This window comes from Triticum urartu, chromosome 6A (genome assembly GCF_056163025.1).
Source record: "Triticum urartu cultivar PI428250 chromosome 6A, HENAU_Tu73, whole genome shotgun sequence".
In the NCBI taxonomy this organism is placed as follows: Eukaryota; Viridiplantae; Streptophyta; class Magnoliopsida; order Poales; family Poaceae; genus Triticum; species Triticum urartu.
Genome location: NC_141878.1, coordinates 454,271,000 through 454,295,632, shown reverse-complemented (window position 1 = coordinate 454,295,632; position 24,633 = coordinate 454,271,000). Strand labels below are relative to the sequence as shown.

At 45.8% G+C, this 24,633-nt stretch overlaps 2 protein-coding genes and 1 long non-coding RNA gene across 4 annotated transcripts; all 3 read right to left on the bottom strand.

Moving 5' to 3' along the window:
* Nucleotides 1-2,042: 2,042 nt before the first annotated feature.
* LOC147965674 (uncharacterized) lies at nucleotides 2,043-6,642 on the bottom strand. Its single transcript, XR_015608476.1, has 2 exons — nucleotides 5,139-6,642; nucleotides 2,043-4,372 (listed from the first exon to the last, which is right to left on the bottom strand). It is a non-coding gene; the product is annotated as an uncharacterized LOC147965674 (long non-coding RNA).
* Nucleotides 6,643-16,827: 10,185 nt separating this feature from the next.
* On the bottom strand, nucleotides 16,828-18,107 carry LOC125512279 (ethylene-responsive transcription factor ERF039). Its single transcript, XM_048677377.2, has one exon. The coding sequence runs from the start codon at nucleotides 17,959-17,961 to the stop codon at nucleotides 17,200-17,202; it is 762 nt and encodes a 253-aa protein (XP_048533334.2). The 5' UTR covers nucleotides 17,962-18,107; the 3' UTR covers nucleotides 16,828-17,199.
* A 752-nt stretch (nucleotides 18,108-18,859) lies between these two features.
* On the bottom strand, nucleotides 18,860-23,182 carry LOC125514028 (chaperone protein dnaJ A6). Of its 2 annotated transcripts, none has more exons than XM_048679274.2 (8): nucleotides 23,001-23,182; nucleotides 22,225-22,395; nucleotides 21,960-22,140; nucleotides 21,693-21,831; nucleotides 20,187-20,320; nucleotides 19,966-20,108; nucleotides 19,641-19,839; nucleotides 18,860-19,500 (listed from the first exon to the last, which is right to left on the bottom strand). In XM_048679274.2, exons 2-8 carry the CDS (start codon nucleotides 22,375-22,377, stop codon nucleotides 19,169-19,171), a joined length of 1,281 nt encoding a protein of 426 aa, XP_048535231.2. In that variant the 5' UTR covers nucleotides 22,378-22,395; nucleotides 23,001-23,182; the 3' UTR covers nucleotides 18,860-19,168. The 2 variants fall into 2 exon arrangements, with proteins under 2 accessions (XP_048535231.2, XP_048535232.2); XM_048679275.2 differs by having other exon boundaries at nucleotides 21,963-22,140.
* Nucleotides 23,183-24,633: the final 1,451 nt, after the last annotated feature.

Genomic DNA, 24,633 nt, shown 5'->3' with positions numbered 1-24,633 from the left:
CCCCTGTCGATATTTGTTTAGGGGAGGGGGATATTCCGACGATTTTCTTGGTCGCTGTCAGTGTGCGTTGTCGTGCGCAAAAGTGTCCGGTGGGCTCTCTCTTCGCAACTTTCGTCGCCATGCCAGACATCCTGGTTCAGAGATCACCGTCGCTAAACGTGCTTCTGCGTCCGTTAATCTGTTACGCCTGTCTCTCGTTGAAGATGTTGAGTTATAATCAGAATTCATATGAAGGCTAAATTCTCACGGAGCAGAGCGGAGGCCCGTCGTGAAGATGCTCCCGTTCACGGCCATTAAGGTTGGATGGCGTGGCGGCCAGAGTCCTTCTCGTCTGGATCCCAATCACGGCTGTTGAGGCTGTTGAGTTGTGATCTAAATTCATATAAAGGCTAATTCTGACAGAGCGGTGCGGGCCCTGTCATCGGAAGGCTTGGACGGTAACAAAGCGGAGTCTGATCACCTGCCAGGGACGCTTGGGGTGGGGGACGTAGCCCCCCCCCCTCCCAACCCCACCCCAAAGGCGTTCGGTATCTCCCTCCCGGTGAAATGCGCCGTCACGGCAAGAGGGCAGCCAACACTCAGCGGAAATGTCTCTGACGGCACATTCAGCAATGTGGATGGCGTGGCGGCCAGGGTCCTTCTCGTCTGGATCCCAATCATGGCCGTTGAGGTTGTTGAGTTGTGATCCCAATTCATATAAAGGCTAATTCTGACAGAACAGTGCGGAGCCCCGTCACCGGGAGGCTTGGGTCGTAACGAAGCAGAGTCTGGCCGCCGACCAGGGACGCTTCCCCCCCCCCCCCCCCCGCGCGCGGGGGACGGTACGGATCAACTACGACCTAGGTCATCACATTACGTACCTCTTGTAAGCCGTCGCACGAAATAATCATCGTTGAAAATCCCCGGCGTCTGTAACATCTCCCTAAGTTTCACTGATTGGTGCCCGTGGTTTTTTACCCTTCTCATTGGAGGGGTTTTCCCACGTTAAAATCCTGTGTTCTCTGTGTTTATTTGATCTTCTTCGTTTCTATTGTCTGTCATATCTCTAACAGAAGATTACTATACGTACATACACGGATGTACATGATGATGGTTGCATTTTGTACATGAGGATCGATGAGCGAGAGAGGTGAAGATGGTGTTGCCAGCGTTCGCAGAGACGACGACACGCACAACATCGTCGGCAACGGATGCATGGCTAGCAAGGTTGTCAGAATCGCGATTTTGAATCGATCGGAGCTTCGATGGTAGGATTGCAAATCGTAGAATCTTCACTATCAGGATCGTAGAAATATAGATTCTAAGACCTAAAATTGTAGAATCATAGGGATTAGTTTGAATCGTAAAATCATAGAATCGTATAACAGAATCACGATTTCTGACAACCTTGATGGGTAGTCATGGCGGCGGGGGCGGTGGCCTCCGTTGGTCATTGCGGTGGGGATGGCGGCCCTCGATAACCGCAATAAGGAGATCAGGGTGGCACAAGAGTGCATATTCAAGTGTGTCGGCATATTTGCAGGCATAGCGGCGGTGGTCGTGTGCTGCACTCGATGCCGGGTCAAAGAGGATTTTCGTCTAGTGCGAGGGCGGCGGCCATCACACAAGGATGCTCGAGGCGCGAGCGACGGAGTCCCACGCTGTAATGCCCTCGATGCGGTTATATCCCCCACGTATCGAAGCACGACTTAGAGGCATAACCGTATTGAAAGCAATGTCGCAAGTGAGGTAATCTTTACACAACCCATGTAATACATAAGGGAAAACAGATACATAGTTGGCTTACAATCACCACTTCACACAATTACATGAATAAAGCATTACATACATCCAGATACATTCAGGGTGTGTTTGGTTCGAGAACGAAGTGGAATGGAATGTGATGGTTCCATTCCATTGGAATGGGTCGGTTCTATTCTTGTGTTCGGTAGTGGCAATTCGGAGGAATGGAATGGTTACGTTTTGGCGTTTGGTTTGTGAGATGGAATGAGATGGGTTTATTCATCGCACTATGAATCGAATTGGTTTCAGTCAAAGGCAGATAAAAATTGAACTATACTACTAGTATTTCAGAACAGCGGTGCGAGCATCAACGATTCATATACCGTAGGCTTGAACTTGCTCTGTCAAAAACAAATCGCAGAGAAACAGAGAAGAAAAGAATCAGAGTTAAACACAAGACAGTAACTACCCAAATACCAAAGTCTGCATCTGTCTGATTGCTACAAGCAAAAAATGCAGCCTGCTAGTCCGGTCTTGACCGCAGCCTTGCTCCTCCAATCCACAAGATCAACAGCGGCGCCCTTCCTATCACCACGGCGCACGCAGCTTGGATCGCCTACTCCATCAAGGCCAGCGCTTGGAGCCTCTGGTCCGTCAAGAGCGGCAGCGCGACATTTCCCAGTGTGCCGCGCGAGCGCGGCAGCAGCGTGGCCTCCCCGGCCTCCTTCCGCCGATGGATCTCGAGGATTGCGCCATGGAGCAGAGTGCTCGCCTCCCTCTTCCGCCAGATCCAAGGTCGAGGTGGTGGGTGGGGGGGTGCGACGGGCGGGAGATGCCGGCGAGGCTGCACTTCCGGCCGCCGCCATGGCCATCGAGGGAGAGAGGAGGGCACAGGTCGGGGTGGTTGGGGCGCCGGGTTGGTGAGTCGGGGAGAAGGGGAGGGAGACGCGAGTGAGGCATTCCGCGTGGTCCGGCCGATTTGCAGGAACGTCCAGGTTCGGCATAAACAGGGAATATGTCCTTCCCTGGAATCGGTGGGTTCTGATTCCTTCGGCAATCTAAACACGGGAACGGGCCCCGGGATGGAACCGATCCATGCCATTTCACTTCGTGACAACAAGCAAACACATCCTCAAGGTCCGACTACGGAACCAAAATAAAAGAAGACTACCCCAAAAACTACACAGATCCCCGATCGACTCCAACTGGGCTTCACTACTGATCAACTAGAACGAAACAACAAAAAGGACAAGATCTTCATCGAGCTCCTCCTTGAGCTTGGTTGCGTCATCTGCACGGTATCCTCGGCACCTGCAATCTGGTTTTGGAAGTAACTGTGAGTCACGGGGATTCAGCAATCTCACACCCTCGCGATTAAGACTATTTAAGCTTATGGGTAAGGTAAAGGTCTGAGGTGGAGCTGCAGCAAGCGACTAGCATATATGGTGGCTAAACTTACGCAAATGAGAGCGAGAAGAGAAGGAAAAGCGCGGTCGAGAAACTATGATCAAGAAGTGATCCAAGTCTACTTACGTTCAAACATAACTCCAACATCGTGTTCACTTCCCAAACTCCGTCGAGAAGAGACCATCACGGCTACACACGCGGTTGATGTATTTTAATTAAGATAAACTTCAGGTTTTCTACAACCGGACATTAACAAATTCCCATCTGCCCATAACCGCGGGCAGGGCTTTCGAAAGTTCAAAACTCTGCAGGGGTGTCCCAACTTAGCCCATCACAAGCTCTCACGGTCAACGAAGGATATTCCTTCTCCCAAGACAATTCGATCAGATTCGACATCCCGGTTACAAGACATCCTCGACAATGGTAAAACAAGACCAGCAAAGCCACCCGAATGTGCCGACAAATCCCGATAGGAGCTGCACATATCTCGTTCTCAGGGTGCACCGGATTGTCCAAGGTTCCGGTAGGCCAGCCCAGAGTTGCCCCTGGTGGCCACCGGCAGCTGACAGGTTGGACCAACACTCAGAGGAGCACTGGCCCGGGGGTTTAAATAAAGATGATCCTTGGGCAGGCCTACCCAAGGGAAAGAAAAGGCTAGGTGGCAAATGGTAAAACCAATGTTGGGCCTTGTTGGAGGAGTTTTATTCAAGACGAAATGTCAAGAGGTTCCCATTATAACTCAACCGTGTAAGGAACGCAAAATCCGGAAACATAACACCGATATGACGGAAACTAGGGCGGCAAGAGTGGAACAAAACACCAGGAAAAATGCCGAGCCTTCCACCCTTTAACAAGTATATAGATGCATTAATTAAATAAGAGATATTGTGATATCCCAACAAAAATATCCATGTTCCAACAAGGAACAAACTCCAATCTTCACCTGCAACTAACAACGTTATAAGAGGGGCTGAGCAAAGCGGTAACATAGCCAAACAACGGTTTGCTAGGACAAGGTGGTTAGAGGCCTGGCTTAACAATATGAGAGGCATGATAAGCAAGTGGTAGGTATCGCAGCATAGACATAGAAAAAGAGCGAGCATCTAGCAAGCAAAGATAGAAGTGATTTCGAGGGTATGGTCATCTTGCCTGAAATCCCGCAAGGAAGAAGAACGAGTCCATGAAGAAGACAAACGGATGTAGTCGAACGGGTCCTCACAAACGCGACGTTATTGGAACCAACCTGAAGAAGCAACACCGGAAAGAAGCACACAACATAGTAAACGACCAACACATGAACATGGCATCATGCACAATAAAGTATGATGCATGTCCGGTTTAATGAGGCATGGCATGACAAAGTGCACAAACAACCCTACAAATTAAGTGGAGCTCCATATGCAACTCCGTTGCATATTGACGAAACACCACGTTCCATTATTTAGTTCGATCTCGTTATGTACCCAACAATATCAAATGTTCTTAACATGGCAAGGGGTGAAAAACAACAAAACTACCTATCTAGGCAAGTTTAAATGAGGCCGGAAACTCCTCATGAGCATATTATAAATTTGGTACTGCTCTCCCCTAAACCATATTTTAGAGTTGTTAAACATGCAAAGTGATTCCACCATGATAAACTAGACATTTTTCCACCCCATTTACATATAAAGTTTATTAAAATCGGAGCTACGGTTATTTAGTTATGAATTAAATCATTTTTAACATGGCATAGGAGCAAATTTAATCAAACAGTATTTTAAACATTTTAAACATAGATGAAATTTGAATATTATTAAAGTAGATGAAATTCTAAGCAAGTTTCCTATTAAGTTTGTTTTAATCCGATGCACGGTTGGAGAGTTATAAAATGCATGATGTTTAGGGGCTATACTGTAAAACTGGCAAAACTCTGGATAATAGACAAAATCGTCTAGAGGAAAAAAACATGACATGGGCCAAAACTGCTGGTCCAGATGCACAGGAGGCTAGAGGGAGGGCCTGCTCACCCACGGGCTTGGCCCGTTCGGTGGTGCGGTTAGGATCTATCAGCGGCTGGGCTAGGCCTTGCTCACGCGGCCCACGATGACGCTGGAGGCGGGCCTTGAGCGCAGGGTCAACGCGCGCGGTCTTCTCGTTCGCTCGATCTGGAGCAGGGAACTGAAGCTAACGACGCCGGCAAACTCCGGCGACGAGGGAGGGTGCTGGGAGGCAACTGGGGCCAGAGACGAAGCGGGAATACATGGATCCGGTCCCGCACGACCGAATCCGGGTGATGCAGCGGTGGACGGAGCTCCGGCGACAGATGAGAAGGATCCGAGGCGACGGTGGTCATGGCTTCGAGCTCCCTGGTTCCTGCAGGAGAGAGGGAGATGGTGAACGGGCGAGAGCGAGACGAAAGGGAAGGAGAGGGGGCATCGAGGCAGGCCTGCACGTGGAGTCCGGCGAGTCGGCGGAGTCCGACACGGTGAACCTGCTGGACGGAGAGGTGGTCGCGGCCTCCGGCGACCCTGGTCTCCGACGAGCGACGGGGCGGCGTGGGGATTAGCGGGGTGTAGGCGTCTGGGAGCAGAGGAGGGGTTCGGGCAGAGAGGTAGCTGGGGATCGAGCCTCCTGCTCGATCTGTACGACGACGAATCGAAGGGAGGAGGTGGAGGCTTTTGGATCGGGGAAGATGGAGGCTTCGGCTTTCGCAGTGGTTGGGCGGCGACGCAAATCGAGGGAGATGGACGGAGTGAGGTGATTGGCCTGGCGCTGAAATTGAGAAGAAAGTGGGCGGCGTCGCTAGGGTAGGAACCCTAGAAATTAGGGTTGTCCAAAATGGACTAGGGATAGACTATATATATGGAAAAGAAAGGAGTTGGATCATCCGATCAAAATCCGACGGTCGAGAATAGATAGGCTAGGAAAATCTAAATAAGAAACGGAGACGTTTTGTAGATGTTTGGGGATGATCTGGACCCAACGGTGACAACTTTCCGGGTCGAGTCCGGGGAAGTTTCGGACACGCACGCGAGGGGTCGGTTGGAACTTGTGGGCTGCGCAGAAGGGCTCGAGCTGAGAGAAGAGAAGAGAGAGAGGCCCGGCGACTGTTTCCGGAGACCGAAAACGTCCGATGTTAGAACGGCTATAATGCCGCTATAGTTTAACAGTTGGGCTATCAAACGAACTCCGAATGCGATGAAACTTGACAGGAGGTCTATCTACACTATAATAAGACCACACGCCAACTTTCGACCCAATCCGAGAACATTTTCCGGCCACTTATAAAATACTATTTCGGATAAGCCGCGGGCGCGTGCAAGTGTGGTCGGGCTCAGAACGAACAACAGAAAGAACGAGGAGACCGGGACGGATGCAAGTTTTGAAAACGTGATGATGCAATGCATATGATGACATGACAAGATGCAACACGCAAGCGAATGACAAGACAACAACAGCGAATAACTGGAAGACACCTGGCATATCGGTCTCGGGGCGTCACAACACTCCACCACTACGAGAGGATCTCGTCCCGAGATCTAGAATGGCATCGGAGGGACAATGGAAAAGGAAGATAAGCGGTAAAAACTAAGTTGCTTCTTTGCCAATTGAGTGAAACAACGAACCTTGAGAGGTTGAACAAATTGAAAGACAGAATACAACGAAGATGAACAAAGTTGAAAACCTCCGTTAGAAAAGAGGAACAAGGAACATCACGAGAACCCTGTAGGTTGAAAGACATGAGAAAAGGGTTGCAATGGGCAAGAAGTGCATCCAAGCACTCCGGTCGAAACGAGAAGTACAAGGAACGATAGAGATGAAATACGACAACACTTCGGTTGGAAACGGAAGGCAATAATATGAACTTGGCAAAATAAAGCACTTGGATGAGACTCCGGTTAGAAGAGGAATGATAGACATAACACTCCGGTTAAACCAAGATAGAGAAAGAATAAGACTGATATAATTTGGACAGCACTTCGACTGTAAATGGAAGGAATTGAACAAGATCTTGACAAACAAGATGATGGGTTGAAGAGAGCCACATCACAATGCCTCCGAAACAAAAGATAGAACAGACTGAAAGTAACAAAGAAGAAAACAACATCTTCTACGTCGAATGAATTTGAAAGTGTCCTTAGAAAGAAGGATTGAATGGAGTTGTTGAAAATTAAACAACAAAAGAATAAGGTTGTTGTGGGCTTATGTAAAAACATCTCAAAACTATGAGATGAAATTATGCCACTCACGGAAAAAGATTGGATTGATATCAACAAGGAGACGAGAAACTTATTTCACCGGGAGGATAAATGAAGAACTTGGATCATTTATAGCACCATAAATAGCAACAATCCTTAGGGAAGGCTTTAGGTGGAAAATAACCCAACATAACTCCAATGACGCGATTGATGGATTTAAGATATCTCATTCTTGACAACATGTGAATCATGAAACACCAAGCAATTGTCAAAAATGACTTAACACCACCTCAAAAGACAAGGTAGAACGAATTTCTCTTCGGAATGCAATATGAAGAATACTTGAGCTCCTCTAAAAAAACTCAATGAACACTTCGAGAGGAATTAAATCCTTGATGAGCCATCATGTAGAGCCTCCATGAAGAACTCTGGTAATAAAGAATGATCAAACAGAATGAAAGAGAAGTTGAAAACACAAGGTGAATCCTTGTACCGATTTAGATGAATCTCTGTGGTGAAATAATTGAAAAAAAGGTTGGAATTCCGGGAAAAAGAGAAGATGAAACAATTGAAATCAGGAATTTGATGAGCCTCCGGAATAGGGAATTGAGTTCACTCGATGAAACAAGAATAAGAATTACATTATGCTTATCCTTCACCAATTAAATTGATGACAATCAACGGATTTGGCATATTACTTATTCTCGTAGAAAAGATTAAGAGAGATATAATATAAACTTGAGAATGTATTCAACGAATCACCGGTAGAATTTGGAAGAACGAATAAATTGATATGATAACCAAGGAAGAGAACTCTTGAACGAACCACCGTAAGAATTGAAAACGAACGAAGTAAAGGGGTGAATCACCGGTAAGAATTAGCAAATGAACGAAGAAAAGATAAAGAAACACCCAGAAGAATTATGAAAAGAACGAAGATACTTGAGAGAATTTAGATGCAAGTGAACAAAGAGATCACGAGCTGATTAGAGGATACTTGAATGATGCATCGGTAAGATTTAGAGAATGAGAGCTGAAAGTTGGAAATGAATAATTCTGAGATTATGGGCTCCGGAGAAACAAACTGAAGGACTCCTGAATTGCTCCGGATGGGTGAAAATAATTCTGACAATCGAAAACAATTATGAGAGGATGGCATGAAGAAAATGGAGTAATATATGGAGGAAAATTCTTCTTCGGTCTTCAAGTGTTGAGAATGACGACGAGAAACACCACCAAGAATTATTGAGGCACTCCGGAATTAAAATTGGAAAGGTTGAACCAACGATGAAAAGAATTGAAAGATCTTGGAGAGACACATATGACTGATGACAAAACATTCTTACGTCAAACTTGGAAAGAATTTGAGAATACCTCCGGTGATTAGAAGAGTCAGGTAAGATCCTGGGAAAAGACCTGTGGGTTAGTGCCCACTCAAAAGATATACCGTTGAACAATTTTGAAAAGAGATTGCACCGGTTGATTCAAATGGCTTGAATGGGATAACAACCTCGAAATAGGTTGAACGGATCTTGAATGACAAGACGAGCCTTTCGAGATATCTTCAGCACTCCGGAATAATTGAATAGCGAGAAATGAATGAATATGATGAGCACCGGCATGAGTAGGTATTTGAAATGAGGAAAGGATATGATCAACACCAAAATCTTGAATTGGTTCTACCGGAGAAGAAAAAAAACAAATAATGATGAACTTGAGGCTCCGTTAGTATCTTCATGAGAATCACCGGATAAGAACATTGAAGGAAAAGAATGGAGAGACTTCACATCAATAAGATGGATACTTGATCAAGAAATCTGAATCCTTCAAGAAAAACAAGGGTGGGAGGGTGGGAAAACACCGTTGAGAATGAAACGAACACCGATATGAATGCTTGAGTTGATCTTGTGGATGATGAAATGATCGGATCCACTTGAAGGGAAACGCGCCGGTTGAAAAGGATTGACATGACAATCTCGATTATCATGAAGGATTGGTATTCACATCGGAGTATGAGAACAGCGTTTAGGAAAGGTATGGAATCAACACTTGACTTCGAAGCAACTCGAATATCACAACTCAAAAACAAAACAAAGGATTGGCTTGCAAAATAAGCCGGAACAAACATATGATAGAGATTTCGTCCGAAGTTTTCGTGGTGGGGCCTACACGGGCTTGATCGTACAACACCATCATGTACAAGGCAGTGCACATGACATACGAAGCGTCCCCGAGTCAGCATAGCCAAGGACTCTTTAAGACACAACTAGACCACTGTAAAACCAACCGTGGATAGGCGGACCACTAGACGTCGAACCCCAACTTCATATCACACATCTGTCGGAAAGATATCCTAGGAGCTACTTGAATTCCCACTTATAAACTCCCGAAACTTTCCAGTTATGCAATCAGGTGTTGGGGATACAGGGGAAGCATAATATCTCACCCAAAACTAGCAAATCCTACGTCCAGCTGTATCCATCCTTCAACACATAACCAAGAAACCTTCGGAAATCATTTACCTCAACCTTCGAAAAGCATCCGTTATACGAGTTATGGAAATACTCCCGAACTCCCGCCCCAGTACTGGGTGGCGTCGAGGTTCTCTCACCAACAACTGCATAAAAGAGATTTTCGATGTCGGCGAAACTCAGGTATTCCAGAACTGCAATGATAAAATTGTGACGACAACACCTCGAAGCTCAACTCCACGGGACACTGCCACAACCCCTAAAAGTCAGGAGGCACCAAGAACAATGTTCTCGTCACAAAACCATTGGAACGATTTCAAGATACCCGCGTGATCCTAAAAAAAATTTAGTGAAATTTGAGAAGAGAATAGTCAAAACTCTACGTCAGGATGCCTCACCAGAGCGACGAAGGGACTGAGGAGTAAAAAGAGGTCCTACTCTCCGATATATATAATCCTAAATGACTCAAAACATTTTTCTAGACTCAACAACGCCAGCGATTCGATCAAGCAGGGGGCTCCTAAAGTCAGGGAAGGCTCTGATTACCAACTTGTAACGCCCTCGATGCGGCTATATCCCCCACGTGTCGAAGCATGACTTAGAGGCATAACCGCATTGAAAGCAATGTCGCAAGTGAGGTAATCTTCACACAACCCATGTAATACATAAGGGAAAAGAGATACATAGTTGGCTTACAATCTCCACTTCACACAATTACATGAATAAAGCATTACATACATCCAGATACACTCAAGGTCCGACTACGGAACCAAAATAAAAGAAGACTACCCCAAAAGCTACACAGATCCCCGATCGACCCCAACTGGGCTCCACTACTGATCAACTAGAATGAAACAACACAAAGGACAAGATCTTCATTGAGATCCTCCTTGAGCTTGGTTGCGTCATCTGCACGGTATCCTCGGCACCTGCAATCTGGTTTTGGAAGTATCTGTGAGTCACGGGGACTCAGCAATCTCACACCCTCGCGATCAAGACTATTTAAGCTTATGGGTAAGGTAAAGGTCTGAGGTGGAGCTGCAGCAAGCGACTAGCATATATGGTGGCTAAACTTACGCAAATGAGAGCGGAAGAGAAGGCAAAGCGCGGTCGAGAAACTATGATCAAGAAGTGATCCAAGTCTACTTACGTTCAAACATAACTCCAACACCATGTTCACTTCCCAGACTCCGCCGAGAAGAGACCATCACGGCTACACACGCGGTTGATGTATTTTAATTAAGATAAACTTCAGGTTTTCTACAACCGGACATTAACAAATTCCCATCTGCCCATAACCGCGGGCAGGGCTTTCGAAAGTTCAAAACCCTGTAGGGGTGTCCCAACTTAGCCCATCACAAGCTCTCACGGTCAACGAAGGATATTCCTTCTCCCAAGACAATCCGATCAGACTCGGCATCCCGGTTACAAGACATCCTCGACAATGGTAAAACAAGACCAGCAAAGCCACCCGAATGTGCCGACAAATCCCGATAGGAGCTTCACATATCTCGTTCTCAGGGCACACTGGATTGTCCAAGGTTCCAGTAGGCCAGCCCAGAGTTTCCCCTGGTGGCCACCGGCAGCTGACAGGTTGGACCAACACTCAGAGGAGCACTGGCCCGGGGGCTTAAATAAAGATGACTCTTGAGCAGGCCTACCCAAGGGAAAGAAAAGGCTAGGTGGCAAATGGTAAAACCAATGTTGGGCCTTGTTGGAGGAGTTTTATTCAAGGCGAACTGTCAAGGGGTTCCCATTATAACCCAACCGTGTAAGGAACGCAAAATCCAGGAACATAACACCGATATGACGGAAACTAGGGCGGCAAGAGTGGAACAAAACACCAGGCAAAAGGCCGAGCCTTCCACCCTTTACCAAGTATATAGATGCATTAATTAAATAAGAGATATTGTGATATCCCAACAAAAATATCCATGTTCCAACAAGGAACAAACTCCAATCTTCACCTGCAACTAACAACGCTATAAGAGGGGCTGAGCAAAGCGGTAACATAGCCAAACAACGGTTTGCTAGAACAAGGCGGTTAGAGGCTTGGCTTAACAATATGGGAGGCATGATAAGCAAGTGGTAGGTATCGCAGCATAGACATAGAAAAAGAGCGAGCATCTAGCAAGCAAAGATAGAAGTGATTTCGAGGATATGGTCATCTTGCCTGAAATCCCGCAAGGAAGAAGAACGAGTCCATGAAGAAGACAAACGGACGTAGTCGAACGGGTCCTCACAAACGCGACGTTATTGGAACCAACCTGAAGAAGCAACACCGTAAAGAAGCACACAACATAGTAAACAACCAACACATGAACATGGCATGATGCACAATCAAGTATGATGCATGTCCGATTTAATGAGGCATGGCATGGCAAAGTGCACAAACAACCCTACAAATTAAGTGGAGCTCAATATGCAACTCTATTGCATATTGACGAAACACCACGTTCCATTATTTAGTTCGATCTCGTTATGTACCCAACAATATTAAATGTTCTTAACATGGCAAGGGGTGAAACACAACAAAACTACCTATCTAGGCAGGTTTAAATGAGGCCGGAAACAACGAACAACAATTCCAGAAACTCCTCATGAGCATATTATAGATTTGGTAATGTTCTCCCCTAAACCATATTTTAGAGTTGTTAAACATGCAAAGTGATTCCACCATGATAAACTAGACATTTTTCCACCCCATTTACATATAAAGTTTATTAAAATCGGAGCTACGGTTATTTAGTTATGAATTAAATCATTTTTAACATGGCATAGGAGCAAATTTAATCAAACAGCATTTTAAACATTTTAAACATAGATGAAAGTTGCATATTATTAAAGTAGATGAAATTCTAAGCAAGTTTCATATTAAGTTTGTTTTAATCCGATGCACGGTTGGAGAGTTATAAAATGCATGATGTTTAGGGGCTATACTGTAAAACTGGCAAAACTCTGGATAATAGACAAAATCGTCTAGAGGGAAAAAAACATGACATGGGCCAAAACTGCTGGGCCAGATGCACAGGAGGCTGGAGGGAGGGCCTGCTCACCCACGGGCTTGGCCCGTTCGGTGGTGCGGTTAGGATCTATCAGCGGCTGGGCTAGGCCTTGCTCACGCGGCCCACGATGACACTAGAGGCGGGCCTTGATCGCGGGGTCAACGCACGCGGTCTTCTCGTTCGCTCGATCTAGAGCAGGGAACTGAAGCTAACGACGCCGGCAAACTCCGGCGATGAGGGAGGGCGCTGGGACGCAACTGGGGCCAGAGACGAAGCGGGAATAGATGGATCCGGTCCCGCGCGACCGAATCCGGGCGATGTAGCGATGGACGGAGCTCCGGCGACAGATGAGAAGGATTCGAGGCGGCGGCGGTCATGGCTTCGAGCTCCCGGGTTCCTGCAGGAGAGAGGGAGATGGTGAACGGGCGAGGGCGAGACGAAAGGGAAGGAGAGGGGCATCGAGGCAGGCCTGCACGTGGAGTCCGGCGAGTCGGCGGAGTCCGACGCGGTGAACCTGCTGGACGGAGAGGTGGCCGCGGCCTCCGGCGACCCTGGTCTCCGGCGAGCGACGGGGCGGCGCGGGGATTAGCGGGGTGCAGGCGTCTGGGAGCAGAGGAGGGGTTCGGGCAGAGAGGTGGCTGGGGATCGAGCGTCCTGCTTGATCTGTACGACGACGAATCGAAGGGAGGAGGTGGAGGCTTTTGGATCGGGGAAGATGGAGGCTTCGGCTTTCGCAGTGGTTGGGTGGCGACGCAAATCGAGGGAGATGGACGGAGTGAGGTGATTGGCCTGGCGCTGAAATTGAGGAGAAAGTGGGCGGCGGCGCTAGGGTAGGATCCCTAGAAATTAGGGTTGTCCAAAATGGACTAGGGATAGGCCCTGTTTGAATCATGGGGTTAGAGCTAGTTTGGGTTGGTTGGAGGGTCAAATAATCCAAAGTATCCAAACAGAGAGAGTTAGAGTGGGTTAGTTCCATCTAACCCAACTATCCCGGTGGAGAGATGCTTATTTGGGTTAGAGTGGGTTAGAAAATAACTCTAACTCTAACTATGTTAGAGTATCCAAACAGGGCCTATATATATATATATATATATATATATATATATATATATATATATATATATATATATATATATATGAAAAAAAAGGAGTTGGATCATCCGATCAAAATCCGACGGTTGAGAATAGATAGGCTAGGAAACTCTAAATAAGAAATGGAGACATTTTGTAGATGTTTCGGGATGATCTGGACCCAACGGTGACAACTGTCCGGGTCGGGTCCGGGGAAGTTTCGGACACGCACGCGAGGGGTCGGTTGGAACTTGTGGGCTGTGCAGAAGGGCTCTAGCTGAGAGAAGAGAAGAGAGAGAGGCCCGGCGACTGTTTCCGGAGACGGAAAACGTCCGACGTTAGACCGGCTATAATGCCGCTATAGTTTAACGGTTAGGCTATCAAACGAACTCCGAATGCGATGAAACTTAACAGGCGGTCTATCTACACTATAATAAGACCACACGCCATCTTTCGACCCAATCCAAGAACATTTTCCGGCCACTTATAAAATACTATTTCGGACAAGCCGCGGGCGCGTGCAAGTGTTGTCGGGCTCAGAACGAACAACGGAAAGAACGAGGAGACCGGGACGGATGCAAGTTTTAAAAACATGATGATGCAATGCACATGATGACATGACAAGATGCAACACGCAAGCGAATGATAAGACAACAACAGCGAATAACTGGAAGACGCCTGGCATATCGGTCTCGGGGCGTCACACACGCTAGTGAGCAAGGGGCACAGTGGTGGTTCCCCGTCGACTTCTAGCTCCGAAGAAGCGGCTCCAACGGTATGGAGCATGTTGCAGTGTGACTGGCGCCAGTGCGGAGTAGCAGCGGCCAGTTCCGCATTGAGACATGAGCATCCACCCAACGGCCGTGACGGTGGTTTAAGGTGGGAAGGCATCCCACCAATCTGCTAGTGTCGTTTGGCACTGGCGTGGAGTACTGACGAAGGCGACTATCTAATGATCTATCATCAAGATGCTGATTGAAACACCGCTTCATGTCCAGGGTGAAAACTCTTGTCCTGACCATTATTGGTCGGGCTCAGCAGCGACGAGTGTATATCTTCTTGAAGGCGCTGCTACGAAAGAACTCGACTTAGTCGTAGGTGTTAATTTCATATCTTCTAATGGCTCAGTCATGATTGCCTTCGTTTTGTACTCTGCTGAATAATTAATAAAAATGGTTGTATGCATCGCATTGATGCAAAGGCAGGGGGTTTTAACCTCCTTTTCGAAGAAAAAAGTAAGACTTAGTGAAAGATTTTGGTGTAAACACGTGCCTTTTGTTCTTGAGTACTGAGGCCATAATATTGAGCGTCAAATCATAAATACAATGAAAAGTATGATATCGAATGGGAAACTAAGTCGGGAGTGATCAGAATATAGTTGTGTTTGGTGTTGTGGTAGAATTTTAGGATGGTCCTAATTATTATGAATCCATTTTGCGTTATGCGATGACTGTTAAAATGGACTTTTCTCTTTATACAAATAAGTAAATAAGGAAATAATTATGTTGTATTAATAAAGCATGGTGCTAAACTTTGAAATATCATACCTACCGGTGAAATTTTCATTCACTTTTACTACATGACACATGCTTGCCATATAGCTAGTCAACATGGGTACTAAACAGACATGCCATTTTCTTATACAAGGCCACAAATTCAGATTACAAGTATCAAGGTAAAATTTAACGACTGCTTTACATGCCAACTTTTCTTTTTGTTAACCAGTATCCTTAATACGCCACATGCTTGTAGTTGAAGAGGCTATTATTATCCCATTAATTTTTATTGAACCAAACCAAAAGCTTTGTTTGTTCCATTAATTAAAAAATTGGTTACCCGGTTAATTGTAAAAATCGGGTGAAAATTTATACATTTATGGTCAACCTCACCCTCGTTGACACCGAATTAAAATCGGCAAAAGCATACCAACCTCATAAACACAATGAACGGAAACCTATTTCATCGAAACTAGCTCTCACCACCGCCAGACAGAAGAAGACGAGACTGCAATGGGAGGAGCAGACTTGAAATCTTGTGCAGAGGTGACAAAGCAAACACTCCACAAGGCCAATACCATACATGTTGTGAAGTCTCCTAACCTCTTCGGAACATTGAGCATAGTTCTTCGACACCACCTTCCAGGGTCATTGCCCCAGCATACCTCTGCTCGCCACCGAGTTGCAGCGACACACAACACAACTGCTTGCAGCAAGCTACACAAGGAAGACGGAGGGGAACGTTTGGTTCCTGGGTACATATGTACCCTATATGAAGAAAAAATTTAGTAATTCAATAGAAAATTAAAAATTTCTAAAAATATTTTTGAAAAAAAACTTGACCTTCCATTGTACTAGTAAGAAAAGTTCCAACAAAATAAAATTCCTCTTTGACTTCTTTTCAAAAAAGACAAATTTTCAGTCAAAAAAGCATGAACAGTGACCTATAATAGCAAATAACTTTTGTCTTTTTCGCTGTGAAGTCAACGTAGTTTGTTTTTTTGTGAAAATTCATATACTAGTGCGCAAGTAAGTCAAGTTTACTCTAAAAATAGTTTCTTAACTATTTTGACTTTTTGTTTAATCATTAAAAAATTCTCCATATAAGATACATATGTACCCAAGAACCATTGGGTATTTCCCCAAGGAAGACGCCCTACAGACCCTGACCGTCTCACCAACACATCCGTGGTGGTCATCTCGACATATAGTCTGACCACCCCTCCAAGGCGCATCAACCGAGCCGAGAACCCCACCGCACTAGCAGCAAATGATTTGTCAAGCAAGCCATTGTCAAGACACCGCCGGCCTCATAGAGTTGCTACCTGCAATGGTTCCCAAGGCCGCCGCCTCGTCACACAAAACATCACCAACCCAGGGCCACTGCTCGACATCCAACCCTCTCAATGAGAGGGGGCTTCACTGCTTTCGTAACCTCGAATTGGTAGGTGATTGTGCTGGCGAATGTGTAGTTCAGTTGTTAAAACCAAAGGAAGGATTACAGTGTGGAAATATACCTTTCTTGAACATAAGGACATTATTATTGATCGAGTGTTTGAGACTTCGAGACCGAGGAAGTAGATTGTGCTCCCTCTGTAAACTTTTATAAGATGTTTTAGGTCACTATAAAAGTTTAGAGGGGGTATTTCGTATTTCCTTCACTTTTTTTCTTTTTTGAGAGGTTTGTATTTCACATTTCGGGATAAAACGGTGACAGGATGACAGGCCTGGCATGGCGCGAAGCAAAAGCGCAAATTAATTGGAAAAATGAAACGCTAGTGTACATGCCCATGTCTACGGGTGTTCTCTTCTGGCCAGGCATGGCCCGCGCGTCACAACGGAGCGGCTAGGTCCAGCACTGCTCCACCCACAGCAGCGGCTCATGCAGCGCGGCCTCGCCGCCGTCGTACTCGTCGGCGGCCGTCGCCCAGGTAGGCGAGCACCAGAGGCCGTCCCTCAGGTCCAGCAGAAGGTCGGGCAGGTCGAACAGAGCGTTCTCCTCGCCGCAGCCGGCCGTACCGGAGCTCGCGGCCGATGTCTCGGTCGACGTCGTCGGCGTCTCCGTGGTCTCGGCGACGGAGGAGGGAGGCTCGCATTGGGCGGCGGCCAGGGCGGCCGCGGCCTGGATGTCGGCGGGGGAGGTGGACGCCGGGCGTGGGAGCGCGTCGGCGAGGTGCGGGAAGTTGAGGTGCGCGCGGCGGCCCTTGATGGCGACCGCGGCGACGTCGTGCGCGCGCGCGGCCATCTCCGCGGTCGGGAAGGTGCCGAGCCAGATGCGCGACTTCTTGCGCGGCTCTCGGATCTCCGACACCCACTTGCCCCAGCTCCGGCGCCGCACGCCGCGGTACGACGGGTGCCTTCCGGCCGTGCGCTCGTCCGCGGCGGCGGCGCAGCTGCTGCTCTCCTCACCCCGGGCGGCGCCGTCGGCAGACTCCGCCTCTTGGCTGCCGGTGGCTGGAGCAGCAGGAGAGGTGGCGGTCTGTCTCTTGCGCTTCAGATGCTTGGGCTCACCCTTGGAAACGTCCTGTGCGCCATTGATGACAGCCGAGTCGGATGAGTAGGAGGAGGAAGAGGAGGTGGCGGGTGCATGGATCGTGTCAGATTCCATGGCTCTACTCCTCTCTACAAGCACCAGACAAGGCTCAAGGCTGGGGAGGGAAGGTGGTGCGCGCGACTATAAATAGTGGATTTCTTAGTGGAGGCCTACGTTTTATTTTTTTTCTCTAAACAAAAGATATCGCCACCATGCGGAGCTAAAAAAGAAATAAAGCTGATGGTGTTGTTAGGATCTCCGGAATTAACAAATCCGCGCGAAATTCTGCAGCCAGTTAGATATTTGCAAGCTGGTGAGACCACCAACACATGGATGGCTTGCATTGGTATAACGCTATAGTAGACATAACCATACAGCAACCGTCCAAATGCCACCAGGCCAATTCAGAACTCCAGTTGTATAGGAAGCATAATATGCAGTCGGGCCAAACGATAATTTTCTTCTTCTGGTTGTTGTTGTTTTATTTTACAACATAAGATACACACGGCCACGCGAGTTTGGAAGAGGCAGCTGTCGTGCTCAGAGACGAGGACTACACCTCAACAACTAGCCGTTAAGTAGATGTCATCGAGAGCAAGACTCCTTCAATCAATCGGGCTGCTTGGTTCAACACCTTCCTGCAGGGAGGTGGTGGTTACTGTTCCGTGTGCCCACTTGCGCGGGACTGAGCTGCTTGCCGGTACAACTCAAGGATTTCGGGAACAACGATATGCGAACGGCAATGCCGCACCGGCCGTGGTGACTGGTGAGCAAGACCCGGAAGCAACAGCCAGGAACGGTGGTGCGTCCTGCGCCTGGCAGTTTCCAAAGTCTTCGCTTTACTATTGGTGCCCAGATGCCATCGAGCCATTAACAAGAGTAAATTCCATTAACACGTTCCAGTCATACAACGATCCTGACTGACAGATCTGATACAAATAGGAAGGCCTCAAGTTGCTGAGCAGCACAAAGATTAAATAATAATGCTATATGATGATTTCGTCATGGAAAATGCAACAGCACACACACGACCAATTCACCCAACAAGTCTGAAATATCAAGGTCTCGGCTCCAAAATAATACTGCTGGTACACGACAGAGTAGGCAATAGGCCAACAAAAGGATGAATGATACTTTATGGCTAACAACCTCATAATCTTAAGACGCCAAGAATAATAATACCGCGCATCAGATCAGCTACTTTAATCAAACGAGAAAGGAACAATAGAATGCAGTCGATTACTGCGGACTGTGCGCCCTTAACACCGTTGCCGGCGCCTCCTTACTGCTGGGCGCACTGCACACCCCTTGGTGCACCGCCTTCGTCATCGTCTTCCTCGTCATATGCTTCTTGCCGCCTCTGATGCTGCCTGCGCCTCATCTCCTCTTCGATGTTCACGTCGTGCATGGTGGTCTCCTCGCACTGGTCCACGTCCATGTCCGACGACTGGCTCCCTGGCCTAGGCGGCAGGATCTTCTCAAGTGACTTGCATTGGCTAGGGGTCAGTACTCCGGGCTCAGGGAACTCCACGCTGAACTCGACAAACAGGCGACCCTTCATGAAAGGCCGGCCGTGCTGGGGCATGCCCTCATCATTTATGGCCTTGTGCTGGCCTATTTTTTTGAAACAAAAGATCACATCAGTAATAAGTTCTAAAAAGGGGGGAAATTTTATTGACAGGATAGAGGAACTGGAAGGCAGATATCAACGAAGGGGCAAGGAAAAACAGATCCACAAGAAGAAATTGATGTACCAGGCTTGATGATCTCCCCAGGATTGGATTTGATCAGAAGCTGCCGACCATCAAGATGGGTCAGAACAAACTGAAAGCCACAGAGAGCCTCAGTAAGAGAGATCGTGTGCTCAACAAATAGGTCATCCGACTTCCTCTTGAATTTTGGGTGCTCTTTAAGTTGCAAGACAAAAACAATGTCTCCTGTCACTGTATCAGGCTGCAAAAGCATGAATCAGCATCGTTAGAAGGATACTCCTAGATATTGTGTGCATGCAAGTGTTGAGTGCTTCAACAGATGCAGACATGTGTGCATTTGACGCTTGTGTGTGTAAAAGAGACTCACAGCTTCATCAGCTTCACCCTGGAATACAATCTTTTGGCCATGTTGCATTCCCTTCTCCACATGAACCTCCAAGACCTTCTTCTCCTGGGATACTTTGTTCCCTCTGCAGCTTGGGCATCTATCCTTGTCATTTATCATCTCGCCTGGACAGATGAAGAATTACAAAACTACTAAGGAAACAGATACAATCATTAAATAAAGAAGATAGAACAGAATCATACCTGATCCTCTGCATTCAGGGCAAACAGTATTCATCTGTTGGATCATGCCAGGTCCGATCTGTCTTGTTATCATCCTCATTCCTGCACCACGACAACCACTGCAAGTAGCCGTTGCCCCGCTCTTGGATCCCTTTCTGAATGTACAACATGATACAGTGAGATCCCTACGACTAATACAGGCATGGAAAAATAATCTTGTACAGAACAACAGCTGCAGTACAAGTACAAGTTGCAAGTTACATTGACAAGAGTAAAAATAAACAACATCAGAATCAGAAGCAAACAAATCTGCATCGATCCCAAGGGGCTAAATCAAAGCTTGCACCCTCACTCATGCAAAGATGCAATGCAGCAGTAGTTGTTACATGGCTATTTGTTTCAACACACTCCACTTCCACTCCATCAACTAACTAGTACTCCCTCTGTGCGGAATTACTTGTCGCTCAAACAGATGTATCTAGCACTGAAATACATCTAGATACATCCATTTTAGCGACAACTAATTCCAGATGGAGGTAGTATATTTTTTAGGGAATAGTCAATTTCAGAATTATATACAGATATGCCATGAATAAAATCAAGTCACGTCATCACATTTCTTCTTTCCACCGCTGACTACTAACTGGGAAGTGTGCGCATATCAAGGACAGGCAATTAGCTACCCCTTAAGAGCAAAAGAATAGAATACGGGAACCAATTAACAGCCACTGAGAACAATAAGAGGATTTGAGTGGAAGACAAACAAAAAAAATACATAATCCAACAACAACTAACATCTTTCAGCAACCAGACCTGGTCAAAAGCATGTTTTACAGTGATTTTTTATCACCAAAAATGGACAACGATCCACCCTTCAATAAGAAAAGACTCTTTTGTTTGTAAGAAAGGATGAGAGAGAGATGGATTAGAAAAAATATCCCCCTTTTTTCTTTATCTTTTATTTCTATAGATCAGACATTTTATTTTATGGAAGAAAAACAAAAGGATTTAGTTCATATTCACGAAGCCCTAAATTTTTGGGCCGAGCTGGATTTGAACCAGCGTAGACATTGTACATACAACAAAAACGTGTGAATATAAACAGGACAAGGTTCAACTTCTCGGCTGATGAAATAAAAAGCAATACTACCAGGCAATACATGAACTACATTACTTTTGTTATTACATATAAAAAACTGATAGCTTGCATATTAATATCATGATGATTTAGCTCTAGAAATATTGCAAAACCAAGTTTTCTGAAACATAGGATCTCTTTCACCTCAATATTTCAGGAGGACAGAAAGAGAGCAAGTTTGGGCTGTTCTACAGAAGCACCCATCATGGTTTTATATTAGACAGAGCAGAACTGTGTCACAAAGTCGGAGGTAATGATATTAACACCAGATAACCATGTATACTTTGTCAGAATTCCTTCCTTAAGAAAGTAGTACTGCATATGCTCCAAATTTGAGCACAATAACAGAAGAAAGACAGATTACCAACTAAGAACTTACAAAAACTTACCCCTTGCATTTTCCACAAAGAACATTCCGTGATAAAGATAGCTTCTTGGTAGCACCATTGTACAAGTCTTCTAACGAAACCTTCATGGTATGCACCACATCTTCACCACGCTTTTGTCTGCGTCCTCTCGAGCTACCCCCTTTTATCCATAAAATCACATGTAAGTGCATATGTATTTAATTATTAGAAAGTGAGTGCATGACTATTTAACTCCCGCAAAGCAGGATAATGGAACAAAGCACAAAGAAATTCATATCATAAAACTACTACCTCCAAAGCCGCCGCCGCCACCCCCAAATAGCTGTTCGAATATGTCAAAGGGGCTATGCATATCAGCGCCGCCGCTGCCTCCCATCCCTTCTTTGATTGCATCTTCTCCATATTGGTCATAAATCTCCCTCTTTTCAGGGTCATTGAGAACATCATAAGCTTGTGCCAATTCTTTAAACTGCGCAAGATACAAAGAAGCGTCAACAAACACCAATCTAACAATAGCAAAAGTAGGCACATACAAAAGCGCTTGCCAACACACCTTCTCAGGGTCTCCGCCCTTATCAGGATGGTTTTTTATAGCAGCTTTCCGGTAAGCTTTCTTCAACTCATCCGGGGTTGCTGTCTTGGATACACCAAGCACCTCGTAGTACTTGGTGTTGTTGCTGGTCTTCCTTGGCATGCGTCCAAACATGGCTGGTAAATGGGCTTCCTGGGAGATAACAGCTTAAATGAGATCTCCAAGAGATAAAAGCACTAAAATCCAACATTTTTGCCAAAAGAAACATATATACAAGACTTGCAACTCTAAACATCGGTTGGCAAGTGACTAAAGAAAGGCAGCACATTTAAGGAAGTATAATGACAACAGGAATATGTTCTATTCCACAAACTACTAAACAATCAATCCTCTTTCTATGAAATCGTGACATGTATACTGGCGGGCTTTCTTGCCTAAACTAGTTCTCATAAAGGAAAGCATTGAGCAGTCAAGTTCAAAGGCATCCTGTTAAATTAGAGAGTATAGTACATATAAGGACGGTATTCGAAGGCATCAGGATACTAAGTCATGGCAAATCAAGTTAAACCACTCCTCCATCTATCTTATCCGCACAGCCACGAATCTAACCACCCCGCCACAGAAATCGTTCGCCGCTCCTCGGATCCGCCGGGCCAGGCAAGATCCGAAAGCCAACGAACGCACAGATCGAGCAGGAATCGGCTAATTTTCTCTTGAAGATAACACGTCCGCGATCTGCCCGGGCGCTGAGACGGAGAAAACCACGAAAGATTGGAGGTTTCGTGGCGGATCGTTACCTGGCCGGCGGCGCCTAGGGTTTGGAGGGGCCGGCGGGGGAGGAAGGCGAAGAGAGGAAATCGTAGACGGCTCGAGCCAGAGACGCAGGGAGAGAGGGGGCGGCCGCGACCGCGGTTGTTTGGCTTTAATACGGTCCGGCTATGCGCCTCCTGCACGAATTGGTGGTGTGAATAGGCCGTGTGGAACGGAGACCACCGGAATCGGGTGTGGTTCGGCCGCTTCGGTTGTTTAGGCGTGTCAGCGTGTGACGTTCTCTATCCCTACCATCTGTTTAATTCTATTTTTTTTTTGAAAAAGTCCAAAACAAACCCTGTTTTTTAGATGAAAACTAAGTCGAACCCTGAAGATTAAACCCCTGAAATCAGCACACCAAACTCTTGGTTCCCGATCTATTTTAAATAAACTTTAAGTCGTTCTCAAATAAAGATTGTTGACATGGCAGCTCAATCCGGAATCGTTAGCTGCCGCCGGACACTACTAGCCAGCCTACCAGGCGCGGAGCGTGTTTTTTTTCCGTGATACTCCTGGTGTTGCTGAACTAGTCCCGCTAGCCACTCTACCTAATTATACTCTCTTTTACCCCGCCAAAAAAGAAACCCGCGGCGTCGAGATTTGAAGACATTTCTAAAAATCAAAATATTTTCTTGAAAAGTATCAAAAAATTGAAATCCGAACATTTTTTGGAATTTTTCAAATTACAAACTTTTTAAATAAACACAAACAAAATTTGAAAACACAGACCATATTTTAAATCCCCAATTTTTGTTTCTAAAGTGAGAACACTTTCTGAAAAACAAACAATTTTGAAACCTGACCAAAAAGTTAGAAAGCATTCGCACGTTAAAATTTTGTTCCCATTTTTACAAAATATGTTTTATGTTTCAAAAAAAACTTGTTTTGAAAAAATCTTCAAACTTTAAAAAAAACTGTTCAGGTTTCAAAAAATGTTCGTGTTTTCAAACTTTGTTTGTTTTATTCAGTAAGTGTTAGCACTTTAAAAAATTGTTTGGGGATTTTGAAAATGGTTCATGTTTTCAAATTTTCTTTCTGTTTTTCAAAAAAATGTTTGTAATTCCTAAAATTGTTCACATTTTTACAAAAACAATGTTTGGAATTAATTGTTTTTCTTTTAGGAATATTTGTATCTAGAAATTGTTGAAAATTTTCAAGAAAATAACATGTTTTCAAATCTTAACGTTGTGGTGTGTGGTTATGTAATTTTCTGCTTCTCATTTATCACCAAAAGACATCAGTTACACTGGCTGGCAAGATGAGTTCAAAAGCACGATGTCCCAAGTTCGATCCCTGTTAGTCTTAGATGGTTAAGGTTTCCTAACCATGGACATGAGTTGTCATTTGAGGACGGGATCACATCATTAGGAGAATGATGTGATGGACATGACCCATCCGTTAGCTTAGCATAATGATTGTTCAGTTTTATTGCTATTGCTTTCTTCATGTCAAATACATATTCCTTCGACTATGAGATTATGCAACTCCCGGATACCGGAGGAATGCCTTGTGTGTAATCAAACGTCACAACGTAACTGGGTGATTATAAAGATGCTCTACAGATATCTCGAAGGTGTTTGTTGAGTTGGCATAGATCGAGATTAGGATTTGTCACTCCGA